The 20,025-nt window shown below is 48.2% G+C and overlaps 1 protein-coding gene across 4 annotated transcripts in view; it reads right to left on the minus strand.

Moving 5' to 3' along the window:
* Positions 1-20,025, minus strand: part of LOC136679227 (AP-1 complex subunit beta-1) — a 67,558-nt gene that overhangs the window by 21,375 nt on the left and 26,158 nt on the right. For all 4 annotated transcript variants that reach the window (XM_066657640.1, XM_066657639.1, XM_066657638.1 and 1 more), the window contains 4 exons: positions 19,705-19,850; positions 19,445-19,574; positions 13,645-13,729; positions 5,322-5,408 (listed from right to left, as the gene is read on the minus strand). In XM_066657640.1, the coding sequence (XP_066513737.1) occupies positions 5,322-5,408; positions 13,645-13,729; positions 19,445-19,574; positions 19,705-19,850 (448 nt within the window). The remainder of the gene's footprint in view (positions 1-5,321; positions 5,409-13,644; positions 13,730-19,444; positions 19,575-19,704; positions 19,851-20,025) is intronic.

Genomic DNA, 20,025 nt, shown 5'->3' on the forward strand with positions numbered 1-20,025 from the left:
GTGAGTGTGTGTGTGTCTGTCTGTGTGAGTGTGTGTGTCTGTCTGTGTGAGTGTGTGTGTATGTCTGTGTGAGTGTGTGTGTATGTCTGTGTGAGTGTGTGTGTCTGTCTGTGTGAGTGTGAGTGTGTCTGTCTGTGTGAGTGTGAGTGTGTCTGTCTCTGTGTGTGTGTGTGTGTGTGAGTGTCTCTGTGTGTGTGTGTGTGTGTCTGTGTGTGTGTCTGTGTGAGTGTGTGTCTGTGTGTGAGTGTGTGAGTCTGTGTGTGTGTGTGTGAGTCTGTGTGTGTGTGTGTGAGTCTGTGTGTGAGAGTGTCTGTGTGTGAGTGTGAGTGTCTGTGTGTGTGAGTGTCTGTGTGTGTGTGTGAGTGTCTGTGTGTGTGTGAGTGTGTGTGAGTGTCTGTGTGTGTCTGTGTGTGTGTGTGTCTGTCTGTTTGTGTGTCTGTGTGTGTGTGTGTCTGTGTGAGTGTGAGTGTGTGTGTGTCTGTGTGTGTGTCTGAGTGTCTGTGTGTGAGTGTCTGTGTGTGTGTGTGAGTGTCTGTGTGTGTGTGTGAGTGTCTGTGTGTGAGTGTGTGTGTGTGTGTGTGTGTGTGTGTGTGTCTGTGTGTGAGTGTCTGTGTGTGTGTGTGAGTGTCTGTGTGTGTGTGAGTGTGTGTGTGTGTGTGAGTGTGTGTGTGTGTGTGAGTGTGTGTGTGTGTGTGTGTGAGTGTGTGTGAGTGTCTGTGTGTGTGAGTGTGTGTATGTGTGTGAGTGTGTGTGTGTGTGAGTGTGTGTGTGTGTGTGAGTGTGTGTGTGTGTGAGTGTGTGTGTGTCTGTGTGAGTGAGTGTCTGTGTCTGAGTGTGTGTGTCTGTGTGTGTGAGTGTCTGTGTGTGAGTGTCTGTGTGAGTGTGTGTGTCTGTCTGTGTGAGTGTGTGTGTCTGTCTGTGTGTGAGTGTGTGTGTCTGTGTGTGTGAGTGTGTGTGTCTGTGTGTGTGAGTGTGTGTGTCTGTGTGTGTGTGTGAGTGTCTGTGTGTGTGTGAGTGTCTGTGTGTGTGTCTGTCTGTGTGTGTGTGTGTGTGTGAGTGTGTGTGTCTGTGTGTGTGAGTGTCTGTGTGTGTGTGTGAGTGAGTGTCTGTGTGTGTGTGTGTGTCTGTCTGTGTGTGTGAGTGTCTGTGTGTGTGTGTGTGAGTGTGTGTGTGTCTGTGTGTGAGAGTGTCTGTGTGTGTGTGTGTGTGTCTGTGTGTGTGTGTGTGACTGTGTGTGTGAGTGTCTGTGTCTGTGTGTGTGTGTGAGTGTCTGTGTGTGTGTGAGTGAGTGTCTGTGAGTGTGTGTGTCTGTCTGTGTGTGTGAGTGTCTGTGTGTGTGTGTGAGTGTGTGTGTCTGTCTGTGTGTGTGAGTGTCTGTGTGTGTGAGAGTCTGTGTGTGTGTGTCTGTGTGTGAGAGTGTCTGTGTGTGTGAGTGTGTGTGTGTGTCTGTGTGTGTGTGTGTGACTGTGTGTGTGAGTCTGAGTGTGTCTGTGTGTGTGTGTGTGTCTGTGTGTGTGTCTGTGTGTGAGTGTCTGTCTGTGTGAGTGTCTGTGTGAGTGTCTGTGTGTGTCTGTGTGTGTCTGTGTGTGTGTGTGAGTGAGTGTCTGTGTGAGTGTGTGTGTCTGTCTGTGTGAGTGTGTGTGTATGTCTGTGTGAGTGTGTGTGTCTGTCTGTGTGAGTGTGTGTGTATGTCTGTGTGAGTGTGAGTGTGTCTGTGTGTGTCTGTCTCTGTGTGTGTGTGTGTGTGTGAGTGTCTCTGTGTGTGTGTGTGTGTGTCTGTGTGTGTGTCTGTGTGAGTGTGTGTGTCTGTCTGTGTGAGTGTGTCTGTGTGTGTCTGTCTCTGTGTGTGTGTGTGTGTGTGAGTGTCTCTGTGTGTGTGTGTGTGTGTCTGTGTGTGTGTCTGTGTGAGTGTGTGTCTGTGTGTGAGTGTGTGAGTCTGTGTGTGAGAGTGTCTGTGTGTGAGTGTGAGTGTCTGTGTGTGTGAGTGTCTGTGTGTGTGTGTGTCTGTGTGTGTGTGAGTGTCTGTGTGTGTGTGAGTGTCTGTGTGTGTCTGTGTGTGTCTGTCTGTCTGTTTGTGTGTCTGTGTGTGTGTGTGTGTCTGTGTGAGTGTGTGTGTGTCTGTGTGTGTGTCTGTGAGTGTCTGTGTGTGTGTGTGTGTGAGTGTGTGTGAGTGTCTGTGTGTGTGTGTGAGTGTCTGTGTGTGAGTGTGTGTGTCTGTGTGTGAGTGTGTGTGTGAGAGAGAGTGTCTGTGTGAGTGTCTGTGTGTGTGTGTGTGTGTCTGTGTGTGTGAGTGTCTGTGTGTGTGAGTGTCTGTGTGTGTGAGTGTCTGTGTGTGTGAGTGTCTGTGTGTGTGTGAGTGTCTGTGTGTGTGAGTGTCTGTGTGTGTGTGTGTGTGTCTGTGTGAGTGTCTGTGTGTGTGTGAGAGTGTCTGTGTGAGTGTGTCTGTGTGTGTGTGTGTGTCTGTGTGAGTGTGTGTGTGAGTGTGTGTCTGTGTGAGTCTGAGTGTGTCTGTGTGTGTGTGTGTGAGTGTGTGTGTGTGTGAGTGTGTGTCTGTCTGTGTGTGTGTGTGTGTGTGAGTGTCTGTGTGAGTGTGTGTCTGTCTGTGTGTGTGAGTGTGTGTCTGTGTGAGTGTGTGTCTGTGTGTGTGTGTGAGTGTTTGTGTGTGTGTGAGTCTGAGTGTGTCTGTGTGTGTGTGTGTCTGTGTGTGTGAGTGTCTGTGTGTGTGTGTGTCTGTGTGAGTGTCTGTGTGTGTGTGTGTGTGTGTGTGAGTGAGTGTCTGTGTGAGTGTGTGTGTGTCTGTCTGTGTGAGTGTGTGTGTCTGTCTGTGTGAGTGTGTGTGTATGTCTGTGTGAGTGTGTGTGTATGTCTGTGTGAGTGTGTGTGTCTGTCTGTGTGAGTGTGAGTGTGTCTGTCTGTGTGAGTGTGAGTGTGTCTGTCTCTGTGTGTGTGTGTGTGTGTGAGTGTCTCTGTGTGTGTGTGTGTGTGTCTGTGTGTGTGTCTGTGTGAGTGTGTGTCTGTGTGTGAGTGTGTGAGTCTGTGTGTGTGTGTGTGAGTCTGTGTGTGTGTGTGTGAGTCTGTGTGTGAGAGTGTCTGTGTGTGAGTGTGAGTGTCTGTGTGTGTGAGTGTCTGTGTGTGTGTGTGAGTGTCTGTGTGTGTGTGAGTGTGTGTGAGTGTCTGTGTGTGTCTGTGTGTGTGTGTGTCTGTCTGTTTGTGTGTCTGTGTGTGTGTGTGTCTGTGTGAGTGTGAGTGTGTGTGTGTCTGTGTGTGTGTCTGAGTGTCTGTGTGTGAGTGTCTGTGTGTGTGTGTGAGTGTCTGTGTGTGTGTGTGAGTGTCTGTGTGTGAGTGTGTGTGTGTGTGTGTGTGTGTGTGTGTGTCTGTGTGTGAGTGTCTGTGTGTGTGTGTGAGTGTCTGTGTGTGTGTGAGTGTGTGTGTGTGTGTGAGTGTGTGTGTGTGTGTGAGTGTGTGTGTGTGTGTGTGTGAGTGTGTGTGAGTGTCTGTGTGTGTGAGTGTGTGTATGTGTGTGAGTGTGTGTGTGTGTGAGTGTGTGTGTGTGTGTGAGTGTGTGTGTGTGTGAGTGTGTGTGTGTCTGTGTGAGTGAGTGTCTGTGTCTGAGTGTGTGTGTCTGTGTGTGTGAGTGTCTGTGTGTGAGTGTCTGTGTGAGTGTGTGTGTCTGTCTGTGTGAGTGTGTGTGTCTGTCTGTGTGTGAGTGTGTGTGTCTGTGTGTGTGAGTGTGTGTGTCTGTGTGTGTGAGTGTGTGTGTCTGTGTGTGTGTGTGAGTGTCTGTGTGTGTGTGAGTGTCTGTGTGTGTGTCTGTCTGTGTGTGTGTGTGTGTGTGAGTGTGTGTGTCTGTGTGTGTGAGTGTCTGTGTGTGTGTGTGAGTGAGTGTCTGTGTGTGTGTGTGTGTCTGTCTGTGTGTGTGAGTGTCTGTGTGTGTGTGTGTGAGTGTGTGTGTGTCTGTGTGTGAGAGTGTCTGTGTGTGTGTGTGTGTGTCTGTGTGTGTGTGTGTGACTGTGTGTGTGAGTGTCTGTGTCTGTGTGTGTGTGTGAGTGTCTGTGTGTGTGTGAGTGAGTGTCTGTGAGTGTGTGTGTCTGTCTGTGTGTGTGAGTGTCTGTGTGTGTGTGTGAGTGTGTGTGTCTGTCTGTGTGTGTGAGTGTCTGTGTGTGTGAGAGTCTGTGTGTGTGTGTCTGTGTGTGAGAGTGTCTGTGTGTGTGAGTGTGTGTGTGTGTCTGTGTGTGTGTGTGTGACTGTGTGTGTGAGTGTCTGTGTCTGTGTGTGTGAGAGTGTCTGTGTGTGTGAGAGTGTCTGTGTGTGTGAGAGTGTGTCTGTGTGTGTGTGTCTGTGTGTGTGTGTGTGTGTGTGTGTCTGTGTGTGTGAGACACCATTCTTTGGGCACTGTTTGTTGCCTGACGTGGTTTTTCCTCAAATTAAATTATGTTCTTCGTGAATTAGAATAGGATCCGACAGCCAATAAACACACACTTCCAAAGACAGACCTTGTCCCGCCTTGTGCCCAGGGACTCCGGGTAGACTCCGGACCCACCGCGACCCTGAACCGGAGAAGGGTCACAGACCATGAATGACGTTCTAAATTTCCCACTGTTACAATCCTCTACTGCTCTAAAGCTCTAAAGTGTTATTTATTTATTATTTTACACTTTATCTATCTTTTTACTCTTAAAAATAATAATAAAACATTTTATTTATTGGCACCTACCACAACACTCAAGGTCATCACTCAAGGTCATGGAATCAATAATATACAGTACATAAAAGCAAAAGAACCCTCAGCATTAACAGTCATCAACACAAACTCAATAAACACCGTTTAAAAGATGTTTTAAGAGCAGTTTTAAATTCTTTAAACGCTTGAGGTGGCAATGCCCTAAGAATGATTTCATGACAGAGATAAAATTGGAAAAAATTGTGATATCGTTTGTTGTCGTATCGCCCCGCCCTATATTCATCCATTATCTGTGACCCTTATCCAGTTCAGGGTCGCGGTGGGTACAAGGACTACCTGGAATCATTGGGCACAAGGAAGGAACACGCCCTGGAGGGGAGCCAGTCCTATATTTAATACATATTTCAGCATAAACACAGTGTAATCTACCTTCTGAACTCAACAGAAGCAGTGTGTTTAAATAAATAAAAATACAGGGTTAAAGTTCCACGTGCGTTAATGTGTTAACACTGAAGCCTCCAGCACTGGGCTGAATACAGTCAGATCTTTACAGCAATGTTCCAACTGCTACTGAAAGAGAAGAGTGGAGGGGGGAGGAACACACACCTTTCAGAAGAAGAGCCAGCTTGTGTTTTCTCACCTGAGCTGAGGTGACAGTCTTTGATCTGAAACTGAGCCTCATTTTCACTGGGGATGTCCTTCCAGGTGGCGAGAAACACCTGTCTGTCTGCTCAGAGAGAGAGAGAGAGAGAGAGAGAGAGAGAGAGAGAGAGAGAGAGAGAGAGAGGGAGACAGAGAGAGAACAGGAGAGGGAGACAGAGAGAGAGAGAGAGAGACAGAGAGAGAGAAAGGGAGAGAGAGAGAGAGAGAGAGAGAGAGAGAACAGGAGAGGGAGACAGAGAGAGAGAGAGAGAGAGAGAGAGAGAGAGAGAGAGAAAGGGAGAGAGAGAGAGAGAGAGAGAGACTTTTTTTTTTTGACTTTTAGGGTCCTTTATTATCAACAGTTGGACTCAATATTCGTCCAAGTTCAATTTTGAAACATAAAAACTACTTGTAAACAACACTCACACTATAAAACCTGGGTATATATAAAAAAGTGCATTTAAATGAAAACTGGATTAAAAATTAGTTCACCATCACATACAGAACACACCCCTCCCCCACAGCACCACACCTCCTCAAACACCTCCAGAGTTTTCATGCACTTATAAAAATTAAAATCAATAAAAATCCTTGATCTCACCAGTCTGATAAAAACCCTTATGACCTCACTGTCAGTGTCCTGTTCCACCTTGTTTTTTCGACTGATGTAAATGGCCAGTTTCGCTTGACCAAGGATAAAATTCAACAATTGGCACTTGGCCCTCTCCTTCTTGTTGTATTTAAAACCCAGGATAAAAGTGTGCACGGTAAAAATCACATTAAAAGCCATAAAAACTGTCTGTAAAAAATCAAAAAGGGGACGTAGCCTAAAACATCTCATAAAAGCGTGAAAGACAGTTTCCCTCTGTGTGCAAAAAGGGCAAACTGGTGCAACCTCAGGGTTTAAAACAGAGATAAAAGAGTTGACAGGTAAAATCCCATGTAAAACCCTCCACTGGAGGTCAGCAGCTCTTTTTGTTAACGGTGGCTTGTACAACGCTCTCCACTCAGGCTTTACATTATCACCCAGAGATAGAACCTCCCTCCACGGCGTGTCCACCCTCCCATTCAGTCTCTTTTTGTTTAGCGCTTTCACGCATGCTCTGTACAGCAGCTTCCCGGATGCACTGTCCAACTTCATACAGGACTCCCCCTTACACTCCAGCAGGGGCCCCTCGCAGTCCTCCAGGTCAGGGGCCAGGATGAGAGCAGGAAAGGGGTCGTCCTCTGCAGGCCTAGTCACCCCTGCACCGTAGTCTATCAACATCCTAAGTTCCTCAGGGGTCAACGCTGTCCTCCACTTGCTCAGAGACCGAGATACCACGCGCAGAGACCTCAGGCCTAACCGTGCAGTCAGTCTCTCTGTACCGGAAAGATCAGGTCCCGCAGTGTCCACCAGTTGACGCAGTGTGGTGACCCCCGAAGAAACCAAGACTCTGGTCAGTGCAGGAGTCGACAGGCCTGAAATGTCCATCCGGGCGCCGTGAAGCAGAGGTTCCTCCAGCAGCCAGTGCAGCGTTGTACTCTCTGGTCCTTTGACTTTAAAAAAACTCCATATTTTAAAAAGCCCACGATAAAATGCAGGTAAACCAGCAGTGTCCAGTAACTTTGGGTTCATTAAAAACAGGGTCCTGTCCATCCCCAGGCCTCCCACTGTGTGCAGGATCCTGCAGGCTACCTCCCTCCAAACCAGTTCCTTAGGGCCAGTAAACAGTCTTTGTGCAAACTGGAGGCGGAAGGCAGCCACCCTGCTGGCTAAATGAATGAGCCCCTGCCCTCCCTCATCCTTGGGAAGATGAAGAACTCCCTGAGGAACCCAGTGAAGTCGATCCCAAAAAAAATCCACCAGCATAGCTTGAAGATTGGCCAGCAGGCCTGGTGGGGGATCGACACACGCCAGTTTATGCCACAGGGAGGACGCAGCCAGGTTGTTGATGATGAGAACTCTACCTCGGTATGACATTTGAGGGACCAGCCACATCCATCTGTTGAGTCTCCCCTTCACCTTTTCCAGCACACCATCCCAGTTCCTTTCTTCAATAACACTGTCCCCCAAATGCACACCGAGGTATTTAAACCCGCCCGTCCCCCAGGCCAGTCCATCAGGGAGTCTGGGTTCTTCACCTTCCCAGTCCCCGAGTAAAACTGCTTCGCTCTTTGCCCAGTTTACCTTTGCAGAGGATAAAATGTTAAAATCATGTAAAACATCAACTAAAACATTTACATCATCTTGAGCACTGATAAGAACAACAAGGTCGTCTGCATAAGCAGAGACATGTAATGGGGCAGTACAATCTGGAACATAAAAACCCTCCAGTCCCTCCCTCAGCTTACAGAGCAGGGGCTCAATGGAGAGTGAGTACAACATACCCGACAGTGAACAGCCCTGTCGGATCCCTCTAAAAACTTTAAAAGGAGCACATAAACCACCGTTAACTTTCAGCACACTCTCAATGTCACCGTACAGAACCTTGATCATGGCAATAAAACCAGGGTTGAACCCAAAGCTCTCCAGAACCTTCCAGAGATACCCGTGTTCAACCCGGTCAAAAGCCTTTTCCTGGTCTAGAAATATGAGACCAGTCTTTAACCCCAATAGCCTGGAGACGTCCAAAACATCACGAATTAAAAAAACGTTGTCAAAGACAGACCTACCGGGTACACAGTACGACTGGTCAAAGTGAACCACCTGCTCCATCACCTTCGCCAGTCTCGAGGCCAATGCTTTCGAGAGCAGTTTACAATCGGCGCACAGCAGAGACACGGGGCGCCAGTTCTTCAGTTCGGACAGGTCCCCCTTTTTCGGCAGCAGCGTCAGCACCGCCCTCCTGCAACTCAAAGGAAGCTTTCCATCACGTATGCTGCACCCGAGGACCTCCAGCACATCCTGGCCGATGACCGACCAGAAAGTCTTGTAGAACTCTACTGGTAGGCCATCAATGCCAGGAGCGCGACCATTCTCCATACCATTGAGGGCCTCATGCAGCTCTTCCAATGAGAGTTCAGCATCCAGCTGCGCCGCTGCCGATTGCGACAGTCTGGTCATATTCCTGAGGAACCTGTCCTCCACCTCCTGCGTCGCCGTGCGCTCGCTCTCATACAGCTTTGAGAAAAAGCTGACTGTTCGCTTGCGAATGTCAGCAGGATCATTAAGGAGATCCCCTGATTCTGATCGCACAGCGTGCATGTACCGCTTCTGTCCATTTCTACGCTCAAGACTAAAGAAGAACTTAGAAGGAGCATCCAGTTCATTCACGCACTGAAAGCGTGAGCGGACCAGCGCCCCCTGTGCTGTTATACCCAGTAAATCAGCCAGAGCAGCCTTCTTTTTGTTGAGAGCTCTAATATGCTCTAAATCTCCTGTGGTCTCCGCAAGACCCTGGAGCCCCACTATTCCAATCTCCAGAGCTTTAAGTGACCTAGTAATGTCCCTCGTGACATTGAGAGTGTACTGTTGACAGAATAATTTAACATTAGCTTTGGCTACGTCCCACCATTGCTGAACAGAGGTAAAATCATTTCTCTTTGCTCTAAAAACACCCCAGAAAAAGGTAAAAGACTCTTTAAAATTGGCATCTTCTAAAAGCGTGGTATTAAAATGCCAGTACGCACTCCGCGGCTTCACCTTTGTTTTTAAGATAGTTCCCTGGACCATAGAGTGGTCAGAGATTCCTACCGGGGCAATAAAACACTGTGTAAAAAGAGATCGTTGGTGTCTAAAACAATAAAAGCGGTCCAGTCTGGCCAGCGAGAGCATGTTATCTTTACTGTGGGCCCATGTGTACTGTCTTTGTTCATCATGGAAACTTCTCCAGACATCACATAACTCATGGGCCTCCAGCATCTCGCAAAGACGCTTCCGTGAAGCCGCGTGAGGTTCGCCATGATTCCGGTCTATTTTGTGTGCTGTACAGTTAAAATCTCCACCCAAGACTAAAAACTCTGTGGAGTCACAACTTTTTAAAAGAGAGCTCAGTGCGTCTAAAAACAGTAACCTCTCAGCTCCTAGTGTTGGAGCATAGACGCAGATAAAAACAAAAGTGTCTTCTTCAAAGACAGCCCTCACTTTTAAAAGTCGTCCCTTTAAAACTTCCTCCACTGTATAAGAGACCGGAATAAAAGACTGTGAGAAAAGGAGTGCCACCCCACCGCTAAGGGATGAGTTGTGGCTTAGAACAGCGAGTCCACTCCACTCCTTCGCCCACTCAGCATCATTTTCCACATCACTGTGGGTTTCCTGCACAAAGACAACATCAATACGTTTGTGCTTAACCAGCTCATAAAACTTTGCCCTTTTCTCACAGTCCCTTGCCCCATTAATATTTAAGGTGGCGATTTGAAAACCTTCCATTAAAAAAGGTAAAAAAAAAAAAAAAGAGGGGACAAAAAACAATCAGAGATAAAAGTCCGTTCAGGAGTCGTCTTCACACTGCACTTTGTTCAGTTTGGTCAGTAACTTTTTTAGTCTAAACGTCTCCTGCTCCGTAAAAACCCCCTCCCTCCGCAAGTGTTTGACGTCCCGTATAAACTGTACACTGTCTGGGAAGTGTTCCTCCACCCTCACACCCTTCTGTCCTTTAGTAACCCGTAAAAACTTTCTAATTTCTTCAACAGTGTACAGTTGAGGCCTGTTCTCTTCCTGAGAGCACACAGACCATCCCGAGTCAGAGAGAGAGCCCTCACTGTCCGAGTCTCTGTCGTCCACTGCCGTCACATCTTGTTTGGCCTGTTTTTTTCCCTTTCCCTGGCCCCTCTTCTTCCTCTTATGAGGAATTTTAAAAACGGACTCAACCTCCATCAGGTTTACTCCTCCAGCCTCTTGTTCTGCTTCTCGGGCTGGAGCCAGTTCAGAACAGCTGTGCTGCACCCCTCCGTCCCTCTCCTCCACGTAAACACCACCAGAGCCCCCCCCACAAGGCCCCGCCGAAGAGGGCCCCACCTCGGCCGACACGGCCTCGGCAGCCACCCTAACAGCAGGCCCCACCGAAGATGACCCTACCACAGCCGACGCGGCCCCAGCAGCCACCCCAGCAGCAGGCCCCGCCGAAGAGGGCTCCACCGCGTCCGACGCGGCCCCGGCAGTCACCCCAACCGCAGGCCCCGCCGAAGAGGTCTCCACCGCGGCCACCGCGGCCCCGGGAGACACCCCATCAGCAGGCCCCGCCGAAGAGGGCTCCACCACGGCCGACGCGGCCCCAGCTTCCACCCCAACAGCAGGCTCCGCCGAAGAGGGCCCCACCACGGCCGACCCGACCCCGGCAGCCACCCCCACAGAGGGCTCCGCCAAAGATGGCTCCACCACGGCCCCGGCAGCCACCCCAACAGAGGGCCCTACTGAAGAGGGCTCCACCACCGCCAGCACGGCCCCAGCAGCCACCCCAGCAACGTCGGACCCTACGGAAGAGGTCTCCACCACGGCCAACGGGGCCCCGGCAGCCCCCCCAACAGCAGGCCCCGCTGATGAGTGCTCCACCACAACAGCGGACCCCACCGAAGAGGGCTCCACCACGGCCAACGCAGCCCCGGCAGCCCCCCTAACAGAGGTCCCCGCCGAAGAGCGCTTCGCTGCGGCCAACGCGGCCCCGGCAGCCACCCCAACAGAGGGCCCCCCTGAAAAAGGCTCCACCGTGGCCAGCACGTCCCCGGCAGCCACCCCAACAGCGGACCCCCCCGGTGGTGACATTTTACTGTTCGGGGTCCGTGCAGCCGGCCAAGCAGCAGTCGCAGGGGGGACGACCACCGCAGGCACAGCCACTACAGGCCCCGACCGCTCAGTACCCCCTGTCCCCTCAGTACCTGTATTAACTCGTCCAGGGCAGTCACGAATAAGATGTCCGACCTGTTTACACCCAAAACACTTCATACTATTTTCAGTCGAAGCAAACACTGTATAAACATAACCATCCACTTTAAACTTCAGGACTAAGTCCAAACTTTCAGCTCCTCCATTCAACACCATGAAAACAGATCTTCTGAAAGACACCAAGTGTTTAAGTAAGGGCGACTTACAAGTTATGAGGATCTTCTTGATCGGGGAGACGAGCTTCCCAAAGCGGGAAAGCTCCTGAGCGATGTGATCATCTTTAATGAAGGGAGGGACGTTGGACAAAATAATCCTTTTGGACGGGGTACTCAGGGGCAGCACAGGCGTGAACTGGTCATTAATAACTAACCCTTTTTCCACCAAAACAGCCGCGAAATGCTCATTAACCAAAAACAAAACAAACGCGTTGCTCATTTTCGAGATGGAAACCATGTTCTCGTGGCCGACGACATCTACCGCCGCCGTACCACACTCTTCCATACTCGCCCGGCACTCCACCTTCACCGCGTGCCGGCGGGTCAGACTCTCACACAGCAGGGTGTGGGAGGACGCCATGCTTCCGCCAAACGCCGACAGCAGACTCCCCCACAGGCCCTAGCTCCACAAACACACTACCAAACACACCTCACACACTCACACTCACACAAACTTCAGAAAAATCTGAAATAAACGCACACGCACAAAAAAATTGGCAAAAAAACGCCAACCGCTCTCAATCACAACGCTCCGCTCACTCCAACGCTCACGCTCGCGCATGCGCACAGAGAGAGAGAGAGAGAGAGAGAGAGAGAGAAAGTAAGAGAGGGAAAGAAAGGGAAAGAGAAAAAGGGAGAGAAAGAGAGAGAGAGATAATAGGTGTGAGCGTTGTCCTCTGAGAGTGTGTTCAGATCATAAACTCTGGTGTCAGGGATGACACCCCACCCCGCTCTGGGTGTGTGTTCACAGCCCCTATAGTGCATTAGTGTGTGTGTGTGTGTGTGTGTGTGTGTGTGTGTTCACTGAGGGTTAAATGCTGAAGTACAGTGACAAATAACTGAACATTATCATTATTTGTTGTTTATCTGTTTATGCAAATTATTCTGTTCTGGGACCTCTTAAAACAAGTGTCCACTGAGGTCTCTCTCTCTCTCTCTCTCTCTCTCTCTCACACACACACACACACACACACACACACACACACACACACACACACACACTTTCTAGAAGATAAATCTGTAGGTTGTTAATGTACATTTATTTAACAGAGAAAAGGACACAAAAGAAGAGCAGTGTTGTAACTGATGGATGTCTGTGTGTGTGTTACAGTGTGGTGTGTGTGTGTTACAGTGTGGTGTGTGTGTGTGTTACAGTGTGGTGTGTGTGTGTGTGTGTGTGTGTTACAGTGTGGTGTGTGTGTGTGTTACAGTGTGGTGTGTGTGTGTGTGTGTTTTACAGTGTGGTGTGTGTTACAGTGGTGTGTGTGTGTGTGTGTTACAGTGTGGTGTGTGTTACAGTGGTGTGTGTGTTACAGTGTGGTGTGTGTGTTACAGTGTGGTGTGTGTGTTACAGTGGTGTGTGTGTTACAGTGTGGTGTGTGTGTTACAGTGGTGTGTGTTACAGTGTGGTGTGTGTGTTACAGTGGTGTGTGTTACAGTGTGGTGTGTGTTACAGTGTGCTGTGTGTGTTACTGTGTGGTGTGTGTTACAGTCTGGTGTGTGTGTTACAGTGTGGTGTGTGTGTGTTACAGTGTGCTGTGTGTGTTACAGTGTGGTGTGTGTGTGTGTGTTACAGTGTGGTGTGTGTTACAGTGTGGTGTGTGTGTGTGTGTTACAGTGTGGTGTGTGTGTGTTACAGTGTGTTGTGTGTGTGTGTGTTACAGTGTGGTGTGTGTTACAGTGTGGTGTGTGTTACAGTGTGGTGTGTGTGTGTGTGTTACAGTGTGGTGTGTGTGTGTTACAGTGTGGTGTGTGTGTTACAGTGTGGTGTGTGTGTGTGTGTTACAGTGTGGTGTGTGTGTGTTACAGTGTGGTGTGTGTGTTACAGTGTGGTGTGTGTGTTACAGTGTGGTGTGTGTGTGTTACAGTGTGGTGTGTGTTACAGTGTGGTGTGTGTGTGTTACAGTGTGGTGTGTGTTACAGTGTGGTGTGTGTGTGTTACAGTGTGGTGTGTGTTACAGTGTGGTGTGTGTGTGTTACAGTCAAACACTGAAAACCTTGTCTTTTCTTCACACTTTTGTCTGTTAAAGTTTCAAATTAATTCACAGATGAGTCACATACATTAGATACATACTTACTTTAGAATCTATACTTTATTTTTTAATGGAATGAATCCATTAAAATAGAGTGTGAGAGAGAGAGAGAGAGAGAGAGAGAGAGAGAGAGAGAGAGAGAGAGGGTAATAAAATACATCAAGCTGCTGACGTCATTGTGTTCAGAAGCACTCTGCTGACGTGGGTTCAGCTTAAAGCGTCAGAGGAAGAAGGGACACTTATTACACACACACACTCTCTCTCTCTCACCCATCTTCCCGTCCTCCACAAACAGCAGACTGATGGGGTAATGACAGCTGAAGTAGAACACATCAATGTTGTTCTTCACAGCCACCTGAGAGAGAGAGAGAGAGAGAGAGAGAGAGAAAGAGAGAGACAGAGAGAGCGAGCACAATGGAGAAGAGGAGAGAGTTGTTTAAATGTTATTAGATGTCATTTTATTTATTGTTGTTTTGTGTCAGAAATACATTTCTCAATGACGTGGGGCTGCACTCTTTCAGAGCTCCCTCTCCTCTCGATCACTGTTCACTCGCTCATGGTTCGGGACGGACCCAGAGTCTCTACCTCATCAGCAGGCAGTCGCTGAACCTTTAAAACTGAGTCAGAACTTCTGACGCCAAACTGCTTCACTGACTCAGAGCCTATAACATTATTAGTGGCTTATTGACTGAACCTATGCATTTCTGAGTGCTTCTCTGATCCAGTGTGTGTGTGTGTGTGTGTGTGTGTGTGTGTGTATACACAGTTCCTGTGGGAGCGTATGTGTAGAGCTCTCGAGTTCTCAGAGTTATAAAGAGTATGTTTTTATTTTTTTTAAAGGTCGAGAGCTGCGCGTAGCATCGATCCAAACGAGGACACAACACGAGCCTGGAGTCTCACTCGCTCTCCATTATTCATACAGGCAGACAGCCAGAAACACACACACACACACAAATACAGACAGAGAGAGATAAAGACAGACAGACACAGAGAGAGAGACAGACAGAGAGACAGACAGGGATACAGACAGACAGAGAGAGAGAAAGCAGACAGGGAGGGAGAGATACAGACAGACAGAGACAGACACAGAGAGAGACAGACAGGGAGAGAGGGAGAGATAGACAGAGAGAGAGACAGACAGACAGACGCAGAGAGAGAGAGACAGAGGGAGGGAGAGATACAGACAGACAGAGACAGACGCAGAGAGAGACAGAGAGAGAGAGAGATAAAGACAGACAGACAGAGACAGACGCAGAGAGAGACAGAGAGAGAGATAAAGACAGACAGAGACAGACGCAAAGATATACAGACAGAGAGACACAGAGAGAGACAGACAGACAGAGGGAGGGAGAGATACAGACAGACAGAGAGAGAGAGATAAAGACAGACAGTCAGAGACAGACGCAGAGAGAGAGAGACAGAGAGAGAGATACAGACAGAGAGAGACAGACAGACAGACAGGAGGGCAGTGAGGGGGTAATCCTGTGGTGAGGGCTGTTCTTCTGAGGGACGTTTATCTCTCTCCAGCAGCTGTTTTAATCTGGCTCCTCACACACCTCCCGCCCGAGGGTGGTCTTATTTTTAGAGCGGGAGGAGACTCTCTCTGCCGTCTCCTGTCTGCTTCTTGGGTTAGAGTACGCTGGCATCGCTCTGTTGACTGCCGCTTCTCCCCGTATGTTTTGTTTTGTTTGACTTTGTGGATTCCCGGTTGTAATCTTCGCGGTTATTCGACTGTCTTCTCCAACCCTGCGGATTCAGGCCGGCTTGCACCGAGGCTGTCCTGCCCTAGCTCTGTGGATTCCTGGCCGGTTAGCTTCGCCGCTGTCCTGCTCCAACTTCGCGGATCCCGGCTGCTGTTCCGGCTGGCTTTGCTGTTGTCCTGCTCCAACTTTTCGGATCCCGGCTACTGTCCTGGTTAGCTTCGTTACTGCCCTGCCCCAAATCTGCGGTTCCCGCCTACAGTGTCTGCTAGCACTGCGGCTATGCAATTACTTTGCTCCAACCCATTGACAATGCACCTGCTATTTGCTATGACTCTATTGCAGGCTATTCCACTTTTTCCCGTCCTTTATTGCCCCCACATGAACCCCGAACCCCTGTTCAACTCACTGTTTGTTAGTTATACGGCTGATGAACTACGTAAATATAGGTATTCTCACTGTCTTTCCAAACATTCTGCTGTTCCTGCCTGCAGAGCTGGTATACTCAACCGGCGACGCTATCTTCACCGTGGCTCAAGGCAATAAATCGCAATAAATCTGTACACTATACCAATGGTAGTAACATTTGCTCTTTCTGGACACTGTCTCGCTCACCTTCTCATTCTACAAAACGTTTTTCTAATCTGTCTAATTTACGCCCTCTTACCTCTGTTCCCCCTAGTTCCTCGTTTGCCCTCCTTAATGTCCGCTCGCTCACTAACAAATCTTATCTGTTGCAAGAATTAATATTGGACAATTCACTTGATCTCCTTTTCCTAACAGAAACATGGCAACAACCAGGTGATTACTATTCTCTCAACCAAGCAACCCCACCCAACTTTAATTATGTGCAAAAACCACGTTCCTCAGGCCGTGGGGGCGGTCTGGCAGTGATCTTTAAAAACAATCTCAAAATTACTGAACTTGTTTTCTCATCACCATCATCTTTTGAGTATCTTGCAGTCAAAACACCTGGCTCTATTACTGTACTCCTCATCTATGGCCCCCCAAATCTAATTCATCCTTTTTCTCTGAACTATCTGAGCTACTCACTCTCGCTAACTCTTCTTCCTCTCGACTGTTGCTACTTGGTGACTTCAATATACATGTTAACACTCCTGACAACAAGTTTGTGACTGATTTTTTAGCTCTCCTTGACTGCTTTTCCTTCACTCAACATGTAGATTTTCCTACTCATGACAAAGGTCACACACTTGACCTAGTCCGTCTTCTTCTGTCCTGGTTCAGAACCTTCATCCTCTCCTGTTTCCACTCTCTGACCATAAGCTCCTTCTATTCTCTGTCCCTATGAATGTAGCTCACCAATCTGTTAAAAGACTTATCTCTTTCCGTAATATTAAATCTGTTGATCCCTGTTCCTTCGCTCAGTCCATCAACATGAGCTTTCCTGTTCTCACTGCTCCATCCTCTCCTGAGGTACATGCCACAATGCTTAACTCTGCTCTTTCCGCGTCCCTCAATGCTTCTGCTCCTACAAAAACCAAATTGGTCTCTCTCACCACTTCTGCTCCCTGGTTCACCACTGAGCTGCGCGCTATGAAACAAGCTGGACGTCAGCTTGAAAGGCTGTACAAAAAAAAACAAATTAACGGTGCATGCTGATGCTTATCTGCAACACATGCGCAAATACAGAGATTCCTTACACACCACCAAGTCTAGGTATCTCTCAGGTCTTATTAATAGGCCTAATGCTAACCCCCGTAATCTCTTTACAACAATCTCTAAACTTTTCAAAGCCCCTGGCAGCAACATGACACCCTCCTCTGAACTCTGCAACTCCTTCTTACACTTCTTTGAGGATAAAATTTCCAATATTAATAACTCTCTTACGATTATCTCATCTAAATCCACCTTTCCTTCCTCACTGTCTCCACAGCCCTCAGTCTGTTCTATATCCACGCCCTGTTTTTCTGATTTCAGCCCGGTTACTCCTTCTCTTATCAGTGATATCATTACCCATTCTAAAAGTACCACCTGCTCTCTTGATCCCCTCCCTACCTCACTAACGAAAGCCTGCATGACTGCTTTGGTCCCTCATCTAACCTCTATTATTAACCATTCACTGTTTTCTGGCTATGTCCCCTCAGTTTACAAATTAGCTGCAGTTACACCTATCCTTACAAAACCTGGTCTTGACCCAGCAAATCTAAATAATTTCCGTCCGATTTAAAATCTTCCATTTTTTTCTAAAATCCTTGAGCGTGTCGTAGCCACCCAGCTGACAACATATCTAGAATCCAATAACCTTCTCGACTCATTTCAGTCTGGTTTTCGCCCTCACCATAGTACCGAAACTGCCTTGGTCAAAGTTATCAATGATCTGCTGGTGGCTGCAGATACGGGAGCTCTAAGTATTCTGGTCCTCCTTGACTTAAGTTCTGCCTTTGACACAGTAAATCATGCCATTCTCCTCTCAAGACTGCGTGAGCTGGGTGTCACTGGTTCTGCCCTTGACTGGTTTAGATCTTACCTAACAGATCGAAAACAATTTGTCACACTTTCTGGACATAGTTCAACCATTTCATCCATCTCAAAAGGGGTCCCACAAGGCTCTGTCCTTGGCCCATTAATGTTTATTGTCTTCCCCTCGGCCATATTATCCGTCATTTCAATCTTGATTTTCACTGTTACGCTGATGACACACAGATTTACCTCCGGACCAATTCTTTCAATAACCCACCACTCTCCAAATTGGAACTATGTCTCTCAAAAATCAGGCACTGGATGACACAAAATTCACTGATGCTTAATAGTAATAAAACTGACCTAATCCTCATTGGCTCCAAATCTACCCTAAATAAAACTGGCTCCCTCACACTCTCAATTGATGATGTCACCCTGTCCCCCTCCACTGTGGTCGGAAATCTTGGTGTCACCCTTGACTCTACGCTCACGTTTCATTCCCATGTTAGTTCCGTCATAAAAACCTCATTCTTCCACCTTCGCAACATTGCTAAAATCCATCCTTCTCTTTCCCAGTCTGCACCTGAACACCTCATCCATGCATTCATCTCCAGCCGTCTTGACTATTGTAACTCTCTTCTTTCTGGCATTAGCTACTCACTACTACATAAACTCCAAATGGTCCAGAACTCTGCTGCCCGTCTCCTCACCCACACCCGGTCCCACCACCACATCACCCCAGTTCTCCACAACCTCCACTGGCTTCCTGTTAAATATCGTATTCAGTTCAAAATCCTCCTTCTCACCTACAAAGCTCTCAATAACCAAGCTCCCTCTTACTTATCGGACCTTCTTCAACCATACACACCTAATCGCATTCTCAGATCTTCCTCAGCTGGTTTACTCACCATTCCCCCTTCTAAGCTGCGTAGTCTTGGAGATCGAGCCTTCTCCAGGCATGCCCCCCGCCTCTGGAACTCCCTTCCTCCAGAAATTCAACAGTCAACATCTCTATCACTATTTAAATCCAAACTTAAAACACACCTGTCTGCGGCTGCATTTAATCCCTCTGTTTCTGATTAGCCCTTGTTTGTTTTTACCCTTGTTCCTGTTTTGTATCATTGTATCTTATGTAGTGTTATGGATGTGATTGTGTTTATGTGTTCATCTGATTGTAACAGCGTCTTTGGGTTACTGAAAAGCGCTTTAAAAATTCCATTTATTATTATTATTATTAGAACACACTGCTCAAAATTCAGGCTCAGAATCAACATCTGTGTTCACCTACATACACTTCCACAAACAACACACGGGACTGAGTTCGGTCCTGATGAACTGGACCTCCAGACTCTTCTGGGAGGACCTTGGTCTTTGGTCTCAGCAGAGACTAACAGAAAAGATATAACTACTTTGTTCAGAGCATGATCTCTGTGCGCTGCCTGAGTCTGAAACACTGGATAAAACGAGTTGCTCTGATTCTGCTCCGCTTCTGACGTCAAGTGCAGAGACTTTAGAATGGCCCCGCCCCCTCGTCTGAGTCTGTCCAATCACAGCGCTGGACCCGCGTTTATGTGAGAGCACAAAGACGAGGTTAAACTCAGCGAAACAGACACAACAAGCGTGGAGAAATAAGAGCACTGAGTAAAAACGGAGAAGAAAGAGAACAGAGTGAAAACGGCTAAAAACCAGAGCTTCTGCTCCTCGCTCCTCACTGCTGTGCACTCGGGGTTGGGGTGAACAGAGAGCGGCTCATTATCATTTAAAGGAACAGATTTACCTGATGGAACAGCACACAATAGCCTTGTACAGTAGAGTAGGGGCATGCGGTGGAAAACTGGACTCCTACTTACAGATGGCTGTGACATCACCAATCGTCAAACTCACGATCAACCAATGAGCAGCGCGTTAAAGAGCAGTTACATGATACACTTTAAAGAGCCGCTCACCTGCAGGTTATTGAGGGGCTCCATCTTCATGACCGGACCAGTGGTGCCCAGCGGCAAACTCACCTCCACCGTCTGATTGGGGCTCAGAGGAGTCAGAACCTGCAGAGGACCAGCAGGAGACAGGCCAAAACTAGAGAGAGAGAGAGAAGCAAACAAAGAGACAGATTTGAGAATAGTGTAAAAAAAAAGAGGAAGGGAAGAGAGACAGAGAGAGGAATGAGAGAGAGGACTGCAGTGTCCTCAGGTGGGGGACGTCTCACCTGTTCTTGTTGAACTGAATGGCGAAGTCAGTCATCACGCTCATGGCTTTGTTTGTGAGGGACAGGTCCACGTTAATGACTCCACCGCGTCTCACAAACGTCCCTGAGATCTCCAGGCCTTTAGCTTTCATCGCTGGCAGCCAAACCTGATCTCACAGAGAGAGAGCGAGAGAGAGAGAGAAAGAGAGAGAGAGACAGAGAAAGAGAGACAGAGAAAGAGAGAGAGAGAAAGAGAGACAGAGAGAAAGAGAGAGAGAGACAGAAACAGAGACAGACAGAGAGAAAACAGAGACAGAGAGAGAGAAAACAGAGACACACGCA

The sequence above is a fragment of the Hoplias malabaricus genome, chromosome Y, assembly GCF_029633855.1.
Source record: "Hoplias malabaricus isolate fHopMal1 chromosome Y, fHopMal1.hap1, whole genome shotgun sequence".
In the NCBI taxonomy this organism is placed as follows: Eukaryota; Metazoa; Chordata; class Actinopteri; order Characiformes; family Erythrinidae; genus Hoplias; species Hoplias malabaricus.